This window comes from Hypanus sabinus, chromosome 12 (genome assembly GCF_030144855.1).
Source record: "Hypanus sabinus isolate sHypSab1 chromosome 12, sHypSab1.hap1, whole genome shotgun sequence".
NCBI lineage: Eukaryota > Metazoa > Chordata > Chondrichthyes > Myliobatiformes > Dasyatidae > Hypanus > Hypanus sabinus.
Window position 1 is genome coordinate 69901618 of NC_082717.1, and position 21506 is coordinate 69923123.

The 21506-nt window shown below is 38.9% G+C and overlaps 1 protein-coding gene across 8 annotated transcripts in view; it reads right to left on the reverse strand.

Annotated features, from left to right (window-relative positions):
• LOC132402996 (uncharacterized) overlaps window positions 1-21506 on the reverse strand; it is a 276911-nt gene that overhangs the window by 19945 nt on the left and 235460 nt on the right. For all 8 annotated transcript variants that reach the window (XM_059986192.1, XM_059986188.1, XM_059986187.1 and 5 more), the window contains one exon: window positions 12846-12915. In XM_059986192.1, coding sequence (XP_059842175.1) covers window positions 12846-12915 — 70 coding nt within the window. The remainder of the gene's footprint in view (window positions 1-12845; window positions 12916-21506) is intronic.

The window sequence follows — 21506 nt, forward strand, 5'->3', positions numbered from 1 at the left end:
GCATTGGCTTAGTGTATGTGAGCCTCTGTAACACAATTTTTTTTGGCCAGGCCAATTTGTGCTTAGACATTGTAATTTTGTTTACCCTCAATTTCATTCCTGACTACAACTTAATTATGGCTCTGTATGCTGTTTCCATTGATACAGCAACTTCAACTGCTCTTTTAACTGTGAGTTATACTTCATCTAATAGCCATTTTCAAATGCTTTCTTGTAAGATTCCACAAACTAAACAGTCTCTCATTGCATCATTAAACCCATTACTGAACTGACAATGTTCAATCTCTTCAATTCAGCCACGTTCCCCTTCCTTTTGATTCTAGTTATGAAACCTACAATCAACAATACTTACAGTTCTAAACATTCCCATATTACTTTCATGATAGCAGCAAAGCTCATTTCCGCTGGTTTGGTTAAATCAGTTAAACATCTAAGCAAACTGTATTCCTTAAGCCCACTGCACTCAGAAAAACTTGCACTTGCTTCTCATTGGCTATTTCATTTGCTTCAAAATACAGCTCAACTATAGCTGAGCTAGTTATCCATTGTGCAATCGAACATGCCTATCTATCTGATGTAGCCAGCCATTTCTGCTTTTTAAAAATTTCTTTATGATTATTATCACTTGGCATTCACTGTTTATGAACCCATGAACTCATCTGTTTTCTGCCTTTTTAAAACAAGAAGGTCAAAACTTCTTGACCATTTCTCTCTTGTGAAGAAAGCATGCTACATATTTTTAAAAATTTGAACATCTCACTGCCCTTCAACAGGTAGATAGTTGTTTCAGGCTTGTTTAAAACGTCCTCATCGCCACTGTTTCGTTGTGTAACTCCAAAACACAAGGACAAATTGATAGCAAAACACAGAGCAGGGAAAGCAAGTCTAACTTTGTTTTTACTTTAAGGGAGGTGCATACATATGACGTGGCGATGTGGTGATGTATACCATTAACCTACTATTACGTATAATCTGTAATCAATTATTTAAATGAACAAGAATGTTTAATCAAACAATATATATTCAACATTACTCAAACACTACTGAAATATTAAATACACAACACTTCTAATAACACAAAAGGAGGCCATTCAGTCCACTGTGTTCATGCCAAATCCCAGTGGTGCAAAATCATTAGTCCTATTCCCTTGCTCCTTTCACTTCCGATATTCCTGTAAATTATTCTCTGTCCACTGGTTTGACCATTTCTCCTTTCCTCTAAGTATTATCATACATGGGTAATTTACAGTGGCTAATTAAGGCACATCTTTAGGATGTTGGCCTAAAACTGGAAAATCCAGGAAACTGAAGCATTCACATGGAGAATGTGCAAACTCTGCATTGACACTATCCATGTTCTGGATCAAACTTGGGCACCTGGAGCCAAGAGCTGGGTCATTTAGACAAAGTTCAGTTTGGTGAATTCCCCCCTGGGATAGAGATGCCTTTTCTGTCACCCTCATGTTTGATTAAGTGATTTTATCAATTCCAAAACTGAATATCTTTGGTTGACTTTAATTACTTGTGTGTTCTATGCAGGAAATAATATAGAAGTACTATTACAGCCAAATTACCAACCGAAGGTGTTCTCTTTGCTAATGCTTCAGTAAGATAGTTTACCTATTTCGCACTGCTTCTACTGAAGTATTTCCGAAATAACATTTAACAGTCAGTAAGACAAAAGCAATGTGGCTCTTGCCAATGATAAGCCATGGTATTAACTGGGGCTGTAAGAACTTATATTTGTGTAACCAAGCATCTGTTGTAATGGAGCAAAGAGGAAATTAGCATGATACTATTTAATGAATACAGATTATAAATGAAATGAATAATTGTGAACTGTACATTGCACCAAATGAAGCATTATTCTTCCTCCTGTTTACTTTTTAAAGGTATCAACTATTGGTTTTACATTTGTACCCAGAGTCAGTGTATTGGAGGTTGTTAACCCCATTTTACACACCTGCTATTCGAGTGCAGCACAACTGGAGTGCTCAGAATCAGGTTTATTATCACTGAAAAATGCTATAAAATTTGTTGTTTTGTGGCAGCCATGCAATGTATAAAAATAGGTATAAGTTAAAACAAGAAAAATATAATAATAATTACATAGCGCAAAAAGAGAGCAAAATCACCAGGTAGGGTTCATGTTCAGAAATCTGATGGAATAGTGGAGAAGCTGTTCCTAAAATGTTGAGTGTGCGCTTTCAGGCTCCTGTACCTCCTCTCTGATGGGAATAATGGGAAGAGGTCATGTCCAGGATGGTGAAGGTCCTTCACGCTGAATGCCACCTTATTGATGCACCACTTTCTGAAGATGTTCTCCATGGTGGGGATGCTCATACTCGTGATGGAGCTGGATGATTCTACAAACCTCTGCAGCTTTTTCTGATCCTGTGCAGTGTCCCCTCCATACTAGACGGTGACGCAACCAGTGAAAACGCTCTTCACAGTACATCTGTAGAAATTTGCCTAGAGTCTTTGATGACAGACCAATACAAGGTAAAATTCTAAAACAAAATTTAGTCATTGGCGTGTTTCTTCATAATTGCAACAATATGTTGGGCCTGGGATAGATCTTCAGAAATGTTGACACTGAAGGACTTGAAGCTGCTCATCCTTTCCACTGCTGACCTCTTGATGAGATCTGCAGTGTGTCCTCCCAGTTTCCTCTTCCTGAAGTTCATGAGTTGATTCTAGCCACACTTCCTCACTATAGGTGTGTGCGATACTGGGCAATAGTTGTTGAGACAGGCCACCCTGCTCTTCCTGGGAACCGGTATGATTGGTGCCCTTTTGAAGTTCGAGGGAACCTCCAGCTGCAGCAGCAAGAAGCTGAAGATGTCCCTGAAGACTCCAGCAAGTTGGTTGGCACAAATGTTCAATGTCCTGTCAGGTACATCAATAGGGACTGAATCCTTGCAAGGGTTCACCCTCTTGAAAGGTGTTCTGATGTCAGCCTCTGAAACTGATATCGCAGGGTAGCCAGATGCTGCATGGATCTGCACAGGTATACTTTTATTCTCCCTTTTAAGTCAAGTCAAGTCACTTTTTATTGTCATTTTGACCATAAATGCTGGTATAGTACACAGTAAAAACGAGACATTTTTCAGAACCATGGTGCTCCACGAAACAGTACAAAAACTACACTGAATTACGTAAAAACAACACAGAAAAAAAACTACATTAGACTACGGACCTACCCAGGACTGCATAAAGAGACAAAAAACAGTGTAGGCATTACAATAAATAATAAATAAGACAACAGGCACAGTAGAGGGCAGTAAGTTGGTGTCAGTCCAGACTCTGGGTATTGAGGAGTCTGGTGGCTTGGGGGAAGAAACTGTTACACAGTCTGGTCGTGAGAGTCCGAATGCTTTGGTGTCTTTTCCCAGATGGCAGGAGGGAGAAGAGTTTGTATGAGGGGTGCGTGGGGTCCTTCATAATGTTGTTTGCTTTGTGGATGTAGCATGTACTGTAAATGTCCGTGATGGCGGGAAGAGAGACCCCGATGATCTTCTCAGCTGACCTCACTATCTGCTGCAGGGTCTTGCGATCTGAGATGGTGCAATTTCCAAACTAGGCAGTGATGCAGCTGCTCAGGATGCTCTCAATACAATCCCTGCAGAATGTGATGAGGATGGGGGGGTGGAAGAATTTCCTCAGCCTTCGCAGAAAGTAGAGACACTGCTGGGCTTTCTTTGCTATGGAGCTGGTGTTGAGAGACCAGGTGAGATTCTCTGCCAGGTGAACACCAGGAAATTTGGTGCTCTTAACAATCTCTACCGAGGAGCCATCGATGTTCAGCGGGGAGTGGTCACTCTGTGTCCTCCTGAAGTCAACAACCATCTCTTTTGTTTTGTTCACATTAAGAGACAGGTTGTTGACTCTGCACCAGTCCGTTAGCTGCTGCATCTCCTCTCTGTATGCTGACTCGTCGTTCTTGCTAATGAGACCCACCACGGTCATGTCATCGGCGAACTTGATGATGTGGTTCAAGCTGTGTGTTGCAGCACAGTCATGGGTCAGCAGAGTGAGCAGCAGTGGACTGAGCACACAACCCTGGGGGGCCCCCGCGCTCAGTGTGATGGTGTTGGAAATGCTGCCTCCGATCCGGACTGACTGAGGTCTCCCAGTCAGGAAATCTAGTATCCAGTTGCAGGGGGAGGTGTTCAGGCCCAGTAGACTCAGCTTTCCAATCAGTTTCTCAGAGAAATGTTGAATGCTGAACTGTAGTCTATGAATAGCATTCGAATGTACGTGTCGACATAAAGTGGGAATAAAAGGCATTCAGCTCATCTGTGAATGAAGCATCACAACCATTGATGATGTTAGAGTTTGCCTTGAAGGAAGTAATGGCTTGCACACGATTTTGTCATTAATTTCACCAGGGGCACCAAATATAGAAATTGTCACCTTATATTTCAAGCAAGGTTCGATTATGTAATGAAACTACAGTTTTTTCCCTTATTGATGCAAATGAAGTGCATTTTTGACAGTGTAAGTGCATGCAAGTATTGAAGACACTCTGGAGTGGTCGAAAGTTCTGCTGACATTTAAGGTCATGATATAGTATGGCAGTAAGAAAATCAGTAATACATACAATGATTGAGACAGAATAAGGAAATACATGCTCGTTATTCTTGTTGTTGAGATTTCTAACTACAGGAAAAACATCTTTCAGCCTATTTGTCAAAAGAAAGCCAGTGAGACAGAGATAATAACTGATGGCTCCTGCATTTGATTTTCTACTAATTATGTGAATGCCAGCTGCCTAGTAACGAGAGTGAGTGCAGCTCTGGATGAATGTTAAAGTGTAATAATGTGAGTATACAGTAATTCAATCCTGCAAATAAATTGAAGCAAAGCTGCATGATCCTAGCAATAAATACTCTTAATAATATTAATAGAACCTTAAATTTTTACTATTACAGAGTGGGCAAGTTGAATGGCTCAGGTAGATCGGGAAAGGATCAGTAAATAGTTTTATTCTTTGGGATTGACTTTTGAATATATAAAAGAGGAATTCATCTACTTACACCTAAATATCACTCAAATCATTGAGGAATTCTATCAACACAGTCCCATGGGCAGATAAAATACCCGGAGCACACACACAGAAATAAACTTTACAATTGCTGCAAGGCAGTTATATCAGGAAACCATCACCACCTGTCAATGTCACAGTAAAAGGATTATTAAACAAAGATTCACTTTATCTGAAATGCAAAGATAAAAATTATCTGCATGGATCATACCACTATCATTGATCAGTTTTTGTAAATTTGCTCTTTTTTTATATGCTTCTGATTTTTGCTTTCACTTACCCTACCAACAGAATCCCCAATATTCTGCAAGACAGCACATGTGCTGTTCTAATTTTGTTTATTGAAATTAAACTTTAAATTATAGCAGTTTATCCAGTAATCTGTGAAATTTTAACTGCAGTCACTAATTTCCTTCACTTTGATTACTTTTCAGGTGAAAGTTGGCTGAGAATTTGTCACATCTACATTCATGTTTGCAGTCTCCACTCCTTAAATGTTGTTCAAAGCTAGTTTACCAATTTACTCAAAAGTTCTTTTTTTATTCTGTCAAAGATGTGAACTTCATCAGACATATCGGTACTTATTGTCCATCCTTAAGAGGAGACAATTAAAAGCCAATAACTGTGGCTAGACTGGATAAAAATAATGGGCTTCCTTCCCTGAAGAGCATCAGTGAACTGGAAGGGCTTTTATAATATTCTGAAATTTTCATGATTATCATTACTTGCAGGAGTTTAAATTCCTCAGCTGGCATGATCATCTTCAAATTCAGGCCTCTGGAGTAAATCTCTTGCTGCTGGTCCAGATATAATAAGTTCAATATGGGGCAGTAGCAATTCACCACATCACTTGCTGTCATGTTCAGTTTATGAATGGAACAGAGAAACTTCCAAGCTTTAGTGACATCACCTCTCCTAAATTCTAGAGGACAGGTTCAATAATCACCATGCTCATCACCTGGGACATGCCCTCTTCTCCTTCTACCATCAAAGTACAGATAGAGCCTGAAAAGCTTCTTCCCCTCTGCTATCAGATTTCTGAATAGTCCATGAATCCGTGAACACTACCTCGCTATTTCCCTTTTATTTATTATTGTAACTTCTAGTAGTTTGTCTTCGACTGTCCTGCTGCCAAAAAACAACAAATTTCTTGATGTATGTCAATGACAATAATCCTGGTCCTGATTCAAAAGGTAATCTCTTCATCAATAATCCCTTTGATCTGTAAGCCTGCTTCCATTATACATTTCCTATCCAAGGACCTGAGCACATGCTTTTCAAATATTGCAATCGTATTTGCTTCAACCACTTATTCTGGCATTTTGTTTCAGATACTTACCATAACCTGTGTGAAAAACTCACTTCTCACATCTCCCTTAAATTCTTTCCCTCTCACTTTAAACCTATTCCCTCTGGTTTTAGACTCCCCCGTCTTGGAGCAAAGATTCAGAATCTACCTACGCCCATTATAATTCTATAAGGCCCCTATATGAGGCTATCCCTCAACCTCCAATGTTCCAATAGGAACAAATACTGCCTATCCAATTTCTGTTTCTCAAGTTCATCATTCAACCATACATAAATACAGCCAAACTAAACAGCATACTTCTGAGGCCAAGGTGAAAAACATACACAGCACAACACAGCACATTCAAGATAACAAGCAAACATACAGTTATACAAAAAATATAGGGCCAAAAACCGTAAGTGACATGTCCTGTAAACTGATGATGCAGTTCCCGCACACAATCCAACTTGTCATTCCACTGATGGAACAATGCAGCAGCGATGGGGGAGGCCAGTTCCAAACTGCGTGCACTCACCACCTCTACTGTCTCCTCTGCTGGACTGCAGCAGCAGGCAAGCCTGCAGCTTGAGGCCTAAACCTTGCTACAACCAAGGCCATGCAGCTCCCTTGCCATCTGTTAGTCCAACAAATGAGGGAAACGGGCCTGCGGCATCTTATATTATCAATGTCCACAAATGTCCAAGGCAATCACCCGCCGTCTTCACACACTAACTCTGGTGCCTTCTGTAGCAGGTAGCAACACAGTCCACACCAAGTCTAGCTCTTCTAGCTCTTCTACCAATGAGCAGCTCCCTGATGGGGTAAACCTGCAGCACCCAAAGCTCTCAAAGTCCGGCATTGTCTTGCAACGTAAAAAAGACGTTTAATAAAGACTAAAACGTGTTTAGTTGGTCCCTGAGACCCTGCTGCTTCTGAGTGCACTGCCGTCTTACAGGAAGTCCTTGTAACTACAAAATTCCACTCTAGGCGATGTCTTGGTGAACATCTTCTGCACTCTTTTTATTGCTATCATCTCCTTCCTGTCATGTGGCAATCAGAATTATACATATTTTCTTTTCTTTTTTAAATCTTTTTATTAGTTTTAAACAAACATAAATGAAACATGAATACAAAATGTTTGAGAGTACACAATTAATAGTTTAAATAGACATTCAGATATGTAATAATAAAAATATATAACCTCTCAAACCCAGAACAATAATGAACAAAGAAGTAAAAAGAAAAAAAAAGGAAACCCCCCCCAAAAAAAGAGAGAAAAAAAAAACAAAAAAAAAACCCACTAACCAACATGGGCCATTGAATAATATTAAGTACATATACAGTAGTGCCAATAACTCCGAACCTCCATCCAATCGATTAAGGATAATATAAGTAAGGTTTAGGAAAAGACAATTCAACTCATGTGAAAATGTTGAATAAAAGGTCTCCAAGTTTCTTCAAATTTAACTGAAGGTTCAAAAACCACACTTCTAATCTTTTCTAAACTCAAACAAGAAATAGTTTGAGAAAACCACTGAAATACAGTTGGAGGATTAATTTCTTTCCAATTCAATAATATAGATCTTCTAGCCATTAATGTAACAAATGCAATCATTCGTTGAGATGAAGCAGATAAACGATTATTATCCATCATTGGTAAACCGAAAATTGCCGTAAGAGGATGTGGTTGAAAATTAATTTTTAAGACTTTTGAAATAATACTGAAGATATCTTTCCAATAATTTTGTAAACAAGGACAAGACCAGAACATATGAGTCAATGAAGCAACGTCAGAATGACATCTATCACAGGTTGAGTTAAGATGAGAGTAAAATCGAGCCAGTTTATCCTGAGACATATGAGTTCTATGTACAACCTTAAATTGTATTAGGGCATGCTTAGCACAGACAGAGGACGAATTTACCAATAATAAAATTTTTTCCCATTGCTCAGTAGATATAAGACAATGCAACTCTTCTTGCCATTCCTTCTTAATTTTTTCTGATACATCTAACTGTAAATTCATGATCATCTTTTAAATGATGGCTACTAAACCCTTTTGATAAGGATTAAGAGCTAAAATTCTATCTGTAATGTCCAATGGACATTCTTTCGAAAAAGACTGTAACTCATTATACAAAAAATTTCTAACTTGCAAATATCTAAAAAAATGGGTTTTAGGTAAATTATATTTATTAGATAGCTGTTCAAAGGACATAATGTTATCATCCAGAAACAGATCACGAAAACATGTTATACCTTTTGTTTTCCATAAAAGAAAAGCTTGATCCATAGATGAAGGCCGAAAAAAATAATTAGATATTATAGGACATGATAAAATAAATTTATTCAAACCAAAAAATTTACGAAATTGAAACCAAATTCGTAATGTATATCTGACTAAAGGATTAGTTATCTGTTTATTCAATTTGAATAAAGAAAAAGGAAGTTAAGATCCTAAGACTGAAATCAATGAAAAATCTTGTACAGATTTACATTCCAAATTTACCCATTGTGGGCAAGTAGCTATAGTCCATTCTTGTGTCCAGAATATTAAATACCGTATATTGACTGCCCAATAGTAAAATCTTAAGTTTGGTAAAGCCAAGCCGCCCTCTTTCTTAGGCTTCTGTAAATATTTTTTACCCCATCTAGGGTTTTTGTTCTGCCACAAATAAGAAGATATTTTAGAGTCAATAGTATCAAAAAAAACTTTAGGAATAAAAATTGTTATATTAATCCTTTTTTATAATATGGGTTGTTTGTATTTTTTTCAATTTTTTTTGTCTGAGTTGCCTTCCTGAGACACAGGGGTAATTTTAGTTTTAGATTGCCTGCTTGCCTCTTTTTGGCTTTTTTCCTGGGGTTTCGAGGGTGGAGGGAGGGGGATTTTTCTTTTTCTTTTTTTTCTTTTTGCTTGCTTTTTGCATAGTTTTATTTCATGGGCCTATATGAAACTACAAAAATGGTTGCAGTGCCGTGACTTCCGGTTTCTCCTTGAACTCACTTCCTTCTTCCGGGTTCATGAGTTCATTTTTTTTTTAAACTTATGTGTTAACTGTAATAAATATTGTCAATATGGATAGGATTATTAATTTTGTTTCTTGGAATACTAATGGTTTAAATCATCCAATCAAACGGAAAAAAATATTCAAAGTATTCCATAGAATGAATGCTAATGTTATTTTTGTGCAGGAGACTCATGAAAGGAAGGTGGATAGTCAACGTTTTTTTAGGTTTTGGAAGGGCCAACAGTATCACGCAAATTCGCAAGCCAAAGTAAGAGGTGTTTCTATTTTTATAGACTCATCAACTTCTTTTATACATCATGAAACAATTTCAGATCCACAAGGTAGATTTTTGCTTATTACTGGTCTACTTTTCAATCAAAAAGTTGTCCTAGTTAACATTTATGCTCCAAATACTGATTGTCCTGAATTTTTTAAATGCTTATTTACATCTTTTCCTAATCTGAATCAATATAGACTGATAATGGGTGGGGATTTTAACTGTTGTTTAAACCCTGTGATGGATAGGTCCAAGCCTACCCAAACTCTTCCGAATAAATCGGCTTTTCTTATTAACTCTTTTATGATCAATTCAGCTATTTGTGAAATTTGGCGTTTTCTTCACCCTAATGCCAAAGAATTTTCATACTTTTCCCATGTTTATCATAATTACTCAATTGATTACTTTTTCATTGATCACCATTTACTCACAGATGTTACTGATTGTAAATATGAATGTATTACCATATCTGACCATGCACCTCTGAAGTTATCTATTAAAATAACGGATTCATATGTCAATACTAAATTTTGGAGGTTTAATCCTATTTTATTGCAGGATTTAGATTTTGTTAACTTTATTAAACAACAAATTGATTTGTTTTTCGCAACAAATTCTACAGTAGAGATCTCTAGTGGAATTTTGTGGGATACTTTTAAAGCATATATTCGTGGACAGATTATTTCATACTCTGCTGGAGTTAGGAAATGAACTAATTCTAAAATATTAACATTAGTTGATAAAATCAAAGCAATGGATAAAATTTATTCAATGACTCCAAGTAAAGAACTTTATAAAGAAAGAGTGGAACTTCAAATGGAACATAGTTTATTATTATCCTCTTTGATTGAAAGTCAGTTAATTAAATCAAAAACTCAATTCTATATGCATGGAGATAAGTCTGGTAAATTATTGGCTAACCAATTGAAAATTGTTTCGGATAAACGACAGATTACTAGAATTCGTAAACAAGATGGTACTCTGACGATCAATCACAAAGAGATAAATAGAGCCTTTCAAGATTTTTATAACTCTTTATATCAATCAGAATTCACTAAGGATTCTTCTATAATAAATGAATTTTTAAGGAAATTGAATATTCCAAAAATAACTGTTGAGGATAATGTAATTTTAGATACACCTATTACGGAATCTGAAATAGAAAAGGCTATTTCTTTAATGAATTCTGGTAAAGCTTCTGGTCCAGATGGTTTTCCTGTAGAATTTTTTAAATCTTTTTCTTCTATACTTTCTCCTTGGCTTTGTAAAATTTTTGAAGATGTATTAATTGTAGGTAAACTACCACAATCTTTTTATGAAGCTTCTATTTCTTTAATTCTTAAAAAAGATAAAGACCCTACTGAATGTGCATCCTATCGACCTATATCCTTATTAAATACGGATTTTAAGATTTTCAGTAAAATTTTTGCTATTAGATTAGAAAATATTTTACCTCGAATTATTTCTGAAGATCAGACTGGGTTTATTAAAAATCGCTATTCATCTTTTAACATTAGAAAATTAATTAATATTATTTATACTTCTTCATCTAAAATACCAGAATGTGTTATATCTTTAGATGCTGAAAAAGCACTTGACAGAGTTGAATGGCCATATTTATTTACTACAATGCAACAATTTAATTTTAGTTCAAAATTTATATCATGGATTAAATTAATATACCATAAACATTTAGCTTCGGTTTTTACCAATAATCAAAGATCCCCTTTTTTTCAGTTATTTCGTGGTACGAGGCAAGGTTGCCCTTTAAGTCCTTTACTATTTGACATTGCTTTAGAACCGTTGGCTATAGCTATTCGGGAATCACCTAATATTCTGGGTATTACCCGTGGGGAGAGGACGTATAAAGTATCATTGTACACTGATGATTTGTTATTATATATATCTGACCCTGAAAGATCTATCCCTGCTATTTCGTCTTTGCTTACTCAATTTAGTAATTTTTCTGGTTATAAATTGAATTTTAACAAGAGTGAACCATTTCCATTAAATATGCAAGTTCCAATTTATAAAGATTTACCATATAAAATTGTTACAGATTATTTTACTTACCTAGGTATTAAAATTACTAAAAAACATAAAGATCTATTTAAGGTTAACTTTTTACCTTTAATTGATCAAATTAAGCAACTTGCTATTAGGTGGTCTCCACTATCTTTGTCATTGGTTGGTAGAGTTAATGCTATTAAGATGATGATACTACCTAAATTCTTATATTTATTTCAAGAATTATACATATTTTCTATGTGTAATCTAACCAACATTTTATACAGCTGCAACATTACATCCTCCTTCTTGTATTCAATGATTCTGTCTATGAAGCAAGTACAGCCAATGTCTTTTTCACCAGGCTATTGGGAGCTACATACTTGCACCCTAAGGTCTCTCTGTACAACAATGTTTATAAGGTCTCTGCCACTTATTCTGTATGTTCTCCCAGAAGTACTTTCCCAAAGTGCATTACTTTATTTTTCCAGGATTAAGTTCTGCTCCATCCCTATCAAATTTACAGATGATCCGCTGTGTGTCTCACTGCATTCTTAGCCAATCTCCTTCGCTATCTATGTCCACCAATTTTCATGTTACCTACAAACCCTTACAATCACATATATTTTTAAAACAATGGTCCAAGCACAGATCCCTCTAATGCACTATTTGTTAGACTCTCAGTCACAAAAATACTTGTGATATAAGAGATTCTGCAAATACTGGAAATCTTGAGCAATACACACAAAATGTTGGAGAAAGTCAGCAGCTCCAGCAGCATCTATGGAGGGGTATGAATAGTTAATGTTTCAGGACAAGACAACTCATCAGGGTTAGGTAAAAGTAGCCTTTGCCTCTTATGCCAAGTTTGGATCCAGTCTGGTCCAGTTTGCTAATATGACTCAGATCCTTTGCAGCTTAATCTTCTGGACCATCCTACAATGTCAAAAGCTTTACTAAAGTTTGCGTAAAACATTTCTACTGATTTGTCATAGTCAACTTCCTTAGTTATCTCATATAAAAACTCAATCAGATTTGTAAGACACAATCTCTTCTGCATAAACTATAGAGCGATGCAGGTCTGAGAATTTCCAGCATTTTCATTTTTATTTAATTTTCACTGATATTACCAACATTAGTGACTATGATTAACAAAAATATCTGCCATTTCTCAAAAAGCAATATAAACCAAAAAAGAGTACAAATGTGCCTTACTTTTGGTTTCATCCAGCCTTCCCAATCCATTCGTCACACGATTGCCGTTCACAGAGGTTGCTAAGGTAACCTATATACATCAAGACAGAAGAACATGCTTGATTTTCATTTGACGTTTCATTAATTATTGTCATACAGACACTCATACCCAAATAAAAGAATACAATTACAACATGAACAACTTTAGGTGTGACACTTGTGAGAAACTCATCTACAGTAAATACATGCCATATTATCAGGTTTAAGTCTGACATTTAATTACATGATGTGCAGAATGTGCACAAGAAAGTACAACCAATGGCCAAATCTTGTGTACAGATTTAGTTCCAACAAAGATTTCTTTTCATTGTGCTCTACATTTTAACAAATTGAATGCTGGTCAAGAGGTTAAGGGTTCATTGCTATGATACATGAAGTCCTGTGTCTAGCATCACTTTATGGACATACCATCAATCTATGTACTGTAGAGAAGCCATCTTATGTATTTATATTTATTATGTTTTTCTATTATTATTGTGTTCTTTGTTTTCGGTATTTGTGTTTGGCTGCATCAGATCTGAAGTAACAATTATTTTTTTCTCCTTTACACTTGTATACAGGATATGACATTAATCAATCTGAAATTCTGAATCTTCAACAGGGGTTTCAACACTTCAGGATGGAAGCTGTCCTTGAGCCTGCTGATAGGTATTCTCAAGTTTTTGGATCTTCTACCAGATGTGGTGGGGGTGGGGTGGGGTAGTGGAGAAGACAGAATAACCAGATCATTAAGTGTAGTCACATCCGTAGTGTGGAAATCATCTACTAAATTCACAAATCCATAAGACATAGGAGCAGAATTAGGCCATTTGGCTCATCGAGTCTGCTCCAACATTCAGTCATGGCTGATCCTTTTTCTCCTCCTCAGCCCCACTCCCTGGCCTTCTCCCCGTAAACTTTTGATGCCGTATCCAATCAGGAACGCATCAAGCTCTGCCTTAAATACACCAAACGACCTGGCCTCCACGGCTGCGTGCTGTAACAAATTCCACAAATTCATCTTTTTCTGGCCAAAGAGATTTTTTCCGCATCTCTGTTTGAAATAGAATCCCCTCTATCCTGAGCCTGTGCTCTCTTGTCCTAAATTCCCCCAGCATGAGAAACATCCTTTCCACATCACTCCTGTCTAGGCCTTGCAACACCCCCCAGCACCCCACCCCCCCCATCCTTCTAAATTCCAGCGTGCACAGGCCCAGAGCCATCAAACGTTCCTCATATGACAACTCTTTCATTCCTGGAATCATCCCTGTAAACCTCCTCTGAACCTTCTCGAATGGCAGCACATTTTTTCCCAGATAAGGAGCCTCAATCTGTTCACAATGCTCAAGGTGAGGTCTCACCAGTGCCTTATAAAGCCTCAGCACCACATCCCTGCTCTTATACTCTTGGCCTCTCGAAATGAACGCTAACATTGCATTTGCCTTTCTCAGCACCGATGCATTCTGCAAGTTAACCTTTCAGACACGGTTTCTCAACTGGGTTTCTGTAAGAGGTTGCTAGAGGTTCCGCAAGGGATTGCAATTTAAAAAAAAACATAGCTTTCAGAACTTCACACAATGCGCGATGCTAGCGCTCACAGTGGTGGGCAGTGACTGATCAGCCCCACGGGCAATCTCAGTCCAGTATGGCAGTGCGCAGTAGGACCGTGCTTATTCTCAGTTTTTGATGTGAGATAGGGAAGGCAGTTGATTATTGGTGAGCACTGTTTTACATGGAGGGGAGGATGTAGGTAGGCTCTTGAGGAGCATGGAGTGCATTTTCTGAGCATTGAATGGACTCACCCAACTTGGGCTGTGGTGTCAGCCTCTCCCTCCTGAATTACCTCCCACCACCTTACCCTTATGCACCAACGACCAACTTACATGAGTGAACAAACTACCAGTGTGGTAGAAACTGGAGGGAAATTTTCATTCAAAAGAAGGATTTTTATGCACTGCAGCTGCTGGCCTGCCACTTTACTGTTGTTGTAAACGTTGCAAAAGGTGGATTGTGTAGGTTAGAAGTGAATTGTATTGTGAAGTTTTCATATTTTTTTCAGATTTTCCTGCTTAGTTATTTATTATGCCATTAACGATGAAGAAATACAATCTCCTAAGTTGTTTCATTACACTAGTGCAACAATAGACCCAAAAAAATTACGTCTTTACAATGAAAGCTACTGTACTTATCAATGGGTTTTACATAGACTGTTGATCCAAGTTGTCCTGTTCCATTGTACCAAATCTATGGCACACAGCTTATAAATGCAGCAATAGTTCCAGCAAAATTGAAAAGAAACTTAACTACAAATCATATGACACATAAAAAAGCTGATCATTTAAAACAGCTATTGGAATCTCAAAAGAAAAACAGAATAAAGATTTTAGTAATAAAGTCACAGTCAGGAAAAGAACTCAGGAAGCTAGTTATTTAGTAGCAGAACTAATTACCCAGAAAAGGAAAAGTCACACAGCTGGTATGAACCTAATAATGCCAGCATGTTAAATTATAGTGGGCAAAATGCTAGTACAGATACAGTACGAGAAATTTAAAAGGTTTCACTCTCAGACAGGACAGTAAGTCCTCGGATTGATGACATGTCACATGATGCTGAAGAGGTTTTGTGTGATAAGTGCTTCTCTATCTAGGTTGATGAGTCAACAGATTTCACCAATAAATGTCATATTGTAGCATTTATAAGCCGGTTAAACAGAAATTTATTATGTTTGCCTTATGAGTTTTAAAAATTTATGAAAGGGTAAGAAAGATTAAATTCAAGAAAGGTAAGCTAAGCTCAACTACTTGTTTTTTTCAAGAAAGGTTAGCTAAAAATTCATCCTCTACTCAAGACCAGTTAAAATTATTTGTCGATTATCGTATCTACAACTTACTGATCACGCTAATGTACTGTGAACTGTAGATATAATAAATTTTATGCAGGGGTTCCCTGAGACCTGAAAATTATTTCAAGGGTTCTTCCAGGCCAAAAAGGTTGAGAAAGGCTACTTTAGGGTGTTCTGCATAAGGGCTCCCCAGTCCTTTTGCATCTCAGATTTTTGGTTTTCTCCCCATTTAGAAAATAGTCTGCACATTTATTTCTCCTACCAAAGTACATGACCATACATTTTTTAACGTTGTATCTCATTTGCCACTTTCTTGCCCTTTCTCCTAATCTGTCTAATTCCTTCTACAGCCTTTCTTTCATCAACACTACCTGTCTCTCCACAAGTCTTTGTTGTCTTCAAACTTGGCAACAAAGCCATCTATTCCATCACCTAGATCATTGATATACAGAATAAATAAGAAGAGGTCCCAATACCAACCCCTGCGGAACATCACGAGGCACTGGCAGCCAACCAGAAAAGGATCCTTTTATTCCCACTCACTACCTCCAACCAATCAGCCAATGTTCTAATCATGCTATAACTTCCCAGTAATACCATTGGCTCTGAACCTGGTAAGCAGCCTCATGTGTGGTATCTTGTCAAAAGGTCTTCTGAAAGCCCAAATATACATCCACTGCATCCCCTTTATATATCCTACTTGTAATCTCCTCAAAGAGTTCCAACAGGTTTGTCAGGCAAGATTATCCCTTAAGGAAACCATGCTTACTTTAGAACATAGAAATCTACAGCACATTACAGGCCCTTCAGCCCACAATGTTGTGCCTACTCTAGAAACTGCCTAGAATTTCGCTATCACTTAGCTCTCTATTTTTCTAAGCTCCATGTACCTATCTAAGAGTCTGTTAAAATATCCTATTCTACCACCATCACTGGCAGTGCATTCCACTCACCCACCACTCTCTGTGTGAAAAACATACTTCAGACATCCCCTCTGTACCTACATCCAAGCACCTTCAAACTATGCCCCCTCATGTTAACCATTTCAGCCCTGGGAAAAAGCCTCTGGCTATCCACACGATCAATACCTCTCATCATCTTATACACCTCTATCAGGTCACTTCTCATCCTCTGTCGCTCCAAGGAGAAAAGGCCAAGTTTACTCAATCTATTCTCATTAGGCACACTCTCCAATCGAGGCACCATCCTTACCAATCTCCTCTGCACACTCCCTACAGTATCCTGTAGTGAGGTGACCCAGACTGAGCACAGTACTCCAAGTGGGATCTGACCAAGGTTTTATATAGCTGCAACATTACCTCTCAATTCTTGAACTCAATCCCATGGTTAATGAAGGCCATCGCACCATCACCTTCTTAACAACACTGTCAATTTATGCAGCAGCTTTGAGTGTCTTATGGACATGGATCCCAAGATCTCTCTGATTTTCCATGTCAGAAGAGTCTTACCATTAATATCATATTCTGTCTTCAAATTTGACCTACCAAAATGAACCACCTCACACTTATGTGGGTTGAACTCTATCTGCCACTTCTTAGCCCAGTTTTGCACCTATCAATGTTCCGCTGTAAACTCTGACAACCCTCCAGACTATCCACAATACCCCCAACATTTTTGTCATCAACAAACTTACTAACCCACTCTTCTACTTCTGCATCCAGGTCATTTATAAAAATCACTAATAAGTGGGGCCCCAGAACAGATCACTACGGAACACCACTGTGCAGAGTACGAACCATCTACAACCACCCTTTGCCTTCAGTGGGCAAACCAATTCTGGATCCACAAAGCAAGGTCTCCTTGGATCCCAGGCCTCCCTACTTTCTGAAGGAGCCTTGCATGGGGAACCTTAACAAATGCCTTACTGAAATCCATTTAGACTAGATCCACTGCTCTACCTTCATCTATGTGCTTTGTTACATTCTCAAAGAATTCAATCAGGCTTGTAAAGGCACAACTTGCCCTTGACAAAGCCATGCTGACTATCCCTAATCAGATTATGTCTCTCCAAATACTCATAAATACTGCCTCTCAGGATCTTCTCCAACAACTTGCCCATGACTGAAGTATCACACACTCATCTATAATTTCCTGGGTTGTCTCTACTCCATTTCTTGAACAATTGCAACCCTCCAATTCGCTGGTACTTCTCCTATCCCTATTGATGATGCAAAGATAATTGCCAGAGGCTCAGCAATCTCCTCCCTTGCTTCCCACAGTAGTCTGTGTTACATCTCGTCCAGACTCGGTGACTTATCTAACTTAATGCTTTTCAAAAGCTCCAGCACATCCTCTGTCTTAATATCTACATGTTTCAGTCTGCTGTAAGTCAACCCCATAATTTCCAACGTCCTTTCCCCTGGTGAGTACTGAAGCAAAGTGTTCATTAAGTATCTCTGCTACCTTCTCTGGCTCCATGCACACGCTTCCACTATCACACCTGACAGGTTCTATTCTCACATGGCTCATCCTCTTGCTCTTTATATACTTGTACAATGCTTTGGGGTTTTCCTTAATCCTGCTCGCCAAGGTTTTCTCATGGCCCCTTCTAGCTCTCCTAATTTCATCCTTAAGATATTTCCTGGCAACCTTGTAGTTTTCTAGATCTCTAACAGTACCTAGTTTCTTCAACCTTTTGTAAGTTTTTTTTCTTAACTAGATTTACTACATACTTGGTACAACAAGTCCATTTACTCTACCGTCCTTTCCCTGCCTCAATGGGACATACATATGCAGAACACCATGCAAATATTCCCTGAAAATTTGCCACATTTCTACCAGCATTTCCCTGAGTACATCTGTTCCCAATTTATACTCCCAAGTTTCTGCCTAATAGCATCATACTTCTCCTTACCCTAATTAAATGTTTCCCCCCATTGTCTGCTACTATTCCTCACCAGTGCTATGGTAAAGGAGATGGGGGTTGTGATCATTACTAAAATGCTCCCCCACTGAGAGGTCTGATACCTGACCAGGTTCATTTCCCAATACCAGATCAGGTTCAGTCTCTCCTCTACTTGGCTTATCTATATATTGTACCAGGAAACTTTCCTGAACATACCTAACAAACTCCACCCCACCTAAACCACTTGCTGGAAAGAGATGCAGGTCACTATTAGGAAAGTTAAAATCACCCATCATAACAACCCTATTATTATTGCACTGTTCCAAAATCTGCCTCCCTACCTGCTCCTCAATGTCTCTTTTTCTGTTGGGTGGGGTCTATAAAAAAACGCCCAGCAGAGTTTTTTCCCCCTTCCTGTTTCTGACTTCCGCCCACACTGACTCAGTAAACAATCTTTCCATGACTTCCTCCTTTTCTGCAGCAGTGATATTATCCCTGATTAGCAATGCCTTGCCCCCACCTCTTTTGTCTCCCTGTCCTTTTTGAAATATCTAAAGTCCGGCACGCTCAGCAGCCAGTCCTGCCAAGTCTCTGTAATGGCCACAGAGTCATAGTTCCACATATTGATCCACACTCTAAGTTCATCCACCTTGTTTATGATACTCGTTGCATTAAAAATAGACACATCTCAAACCATCTGACTGAGTGCATCTTTGCTCTATCACCTTTGCCTACCCTTCCTCACAAACACCCTACAAGCTGTCTTTACTTGAGCACCAAACGCCCTATCCTCTGCCTCTTCACTTCGGTTCCCACCCCCTTGTAAATCTATTTTAAACCCTCCCCGATAGCATTAGCAAACCTCCCTCCCAGGATATTGGTTCCCCTCCAGTTCAGGTACAACCTGTCCTACTTGTACACGTCACTCCCTACCCCAGAAAATGATCCAATGATCCAAGATCCTGAAGCCCTGCCCCCTGCACCATCTCCTCAGCCACTCATTCAAATTGTTACAAACCCCGTAACTGGGTCACTTACCAGCAAAGATAGAGAGGTCCGTTGAAGTCTGATGGTACTATTTTTAACAGTATTTATTAGTAAAAATACACAAAAATAATATCAATGCAAGCATACAGATAATATACGTTGTCAATACTAAATCTAAAAGTGCGGGTATAATAATAATCAATAAGAAATAGCTCTATCGTTGTCTAGGGGATAAATGTATTGTCCAATGGAAATATAAAAGTCACTCAGTTCATTCAGGTTGCAGCCTTTGGTTGGAGTCAAGAGAGAGATTTTTAGAAACTTGCCAGCTTTTCCTTTTTATGATTTCGATCCTTCGAGAGTTCCGTTGGTGTGGCCGGTCACTTGTGGCCTCTCCTTTAGCTAAGCCGTTCTTCCGTGGTGAGGCCGCCAATACCAGGCAAGGGAAAGGATGCACACGAGCCCCCCACCGGCTGTCGCTATTAAATGCTGTCATGGGATTTCTAGCGTTTTTCCTGGTGCATCTTAAGGGGTTGTTCCCCAGACCCTCTTTTATCCTTACTCATGGGGTCTCAGATGTCAATCAGGTTGGGATGATGCAATCCCTCAACCAGCCCACTCTGGTCATCCCCTGAGGGGCTTCAATGAATAGTACAGTACTCAATACACAATTCTGTCTCCAAGAGATGATAGCCGTTATCAATGGTTCTGTCTTGCTGAGGCCAGGACACATTCCACCTGGTTGTGTATTCTGGATGTCTCTCCCTCATTTCCTGGGTCCCAGACCCGAATTAATAGCAATCTTGCGATTCTCAAAAAGGAGGGGGCTGCTTTGTACCCTTCGTCCCCTCAGAATTGTGGCACATTCATAACAAAATGCACTATCTTCCTGTTCTGACCTTCTCTGGCTTGCTGCACTGGAAGTACTTCAGAGATGACCACCCTGAAGGTCCTGCTCTTCAGTTTCCTTCCTAACACCCTAAAATTACTGCACAGGACCTCTGCCCCTCTCTTGTCTATGTCATCAGCACCAATATGTACCATGACCTTTGGCTGCTTACCCTCCCCTTCGAGAATATTCTACAACTGCTCAGAGACATCCTGGACCTTAACACCTGGGAGGTAACACACTAACTATCATGCCATCTCTTTTGCTGCAACAGAATCTCCTCTCTATCCCCCTAACTATCGCATCCTCTATGGTCATTGCTCCACCTGACTTTGCACTACCCTTCTGAGGCTCAGAGATGACCACGTTGCTAATGGTCTGGCTGCTGCTGTCTTGCCCAGTTCGGTCATCCCTGTCATCAGTATCCAAAGGGGTATACTAAGGGGAATGGCCTTGGGGAATCCTGCACTGACTTCTTTTTCCCTTTACCTCTTTCTGTGCTCACCCACCTACTCCCTGAATTCTGCACTCTGGGTATAACCACCTGCTCAAAAGTCTTATCTATCAATTTCTCTGCTTCCCAGATGATCCATCCAACTCCAGCTCCAACTCCTTAATGTGGTCTTTCAGGAGCTGGAGTTAGCTGCACTTCGTGTGGGTGTAGTCATCAGGGAGATCATCAGGCTCCATGAATTCCCGCATTCTACTGGAGGAGTATTCACTGCCATATCTGCCATCCTGCCTACACTGTACTATGGGCAACCAAGATCAAATCAGCAATAACGAGAGGAAAATCCTAACCCTCTTACCCATTTCTTTGGCCTCAGCCTCTTCTCATCGAAGTCTCTGGAGTCAAAGCCTCTAAGTTCCCACTCTGACTAGCCCCCACTCTGACGAAGGCCCTTCCACTAGACCCTATCTCTCTTTTATGGTTTAAAAACTAAGAAAAACCTCCAGGCAGGAAGGAAGTATTTACCACAGCTGGTGGTGCTCCACTGGCATTCCACTGCCGCTGATGCCTCTGATCCTTCCCGCAACTACATACTGGCTATTGTTTT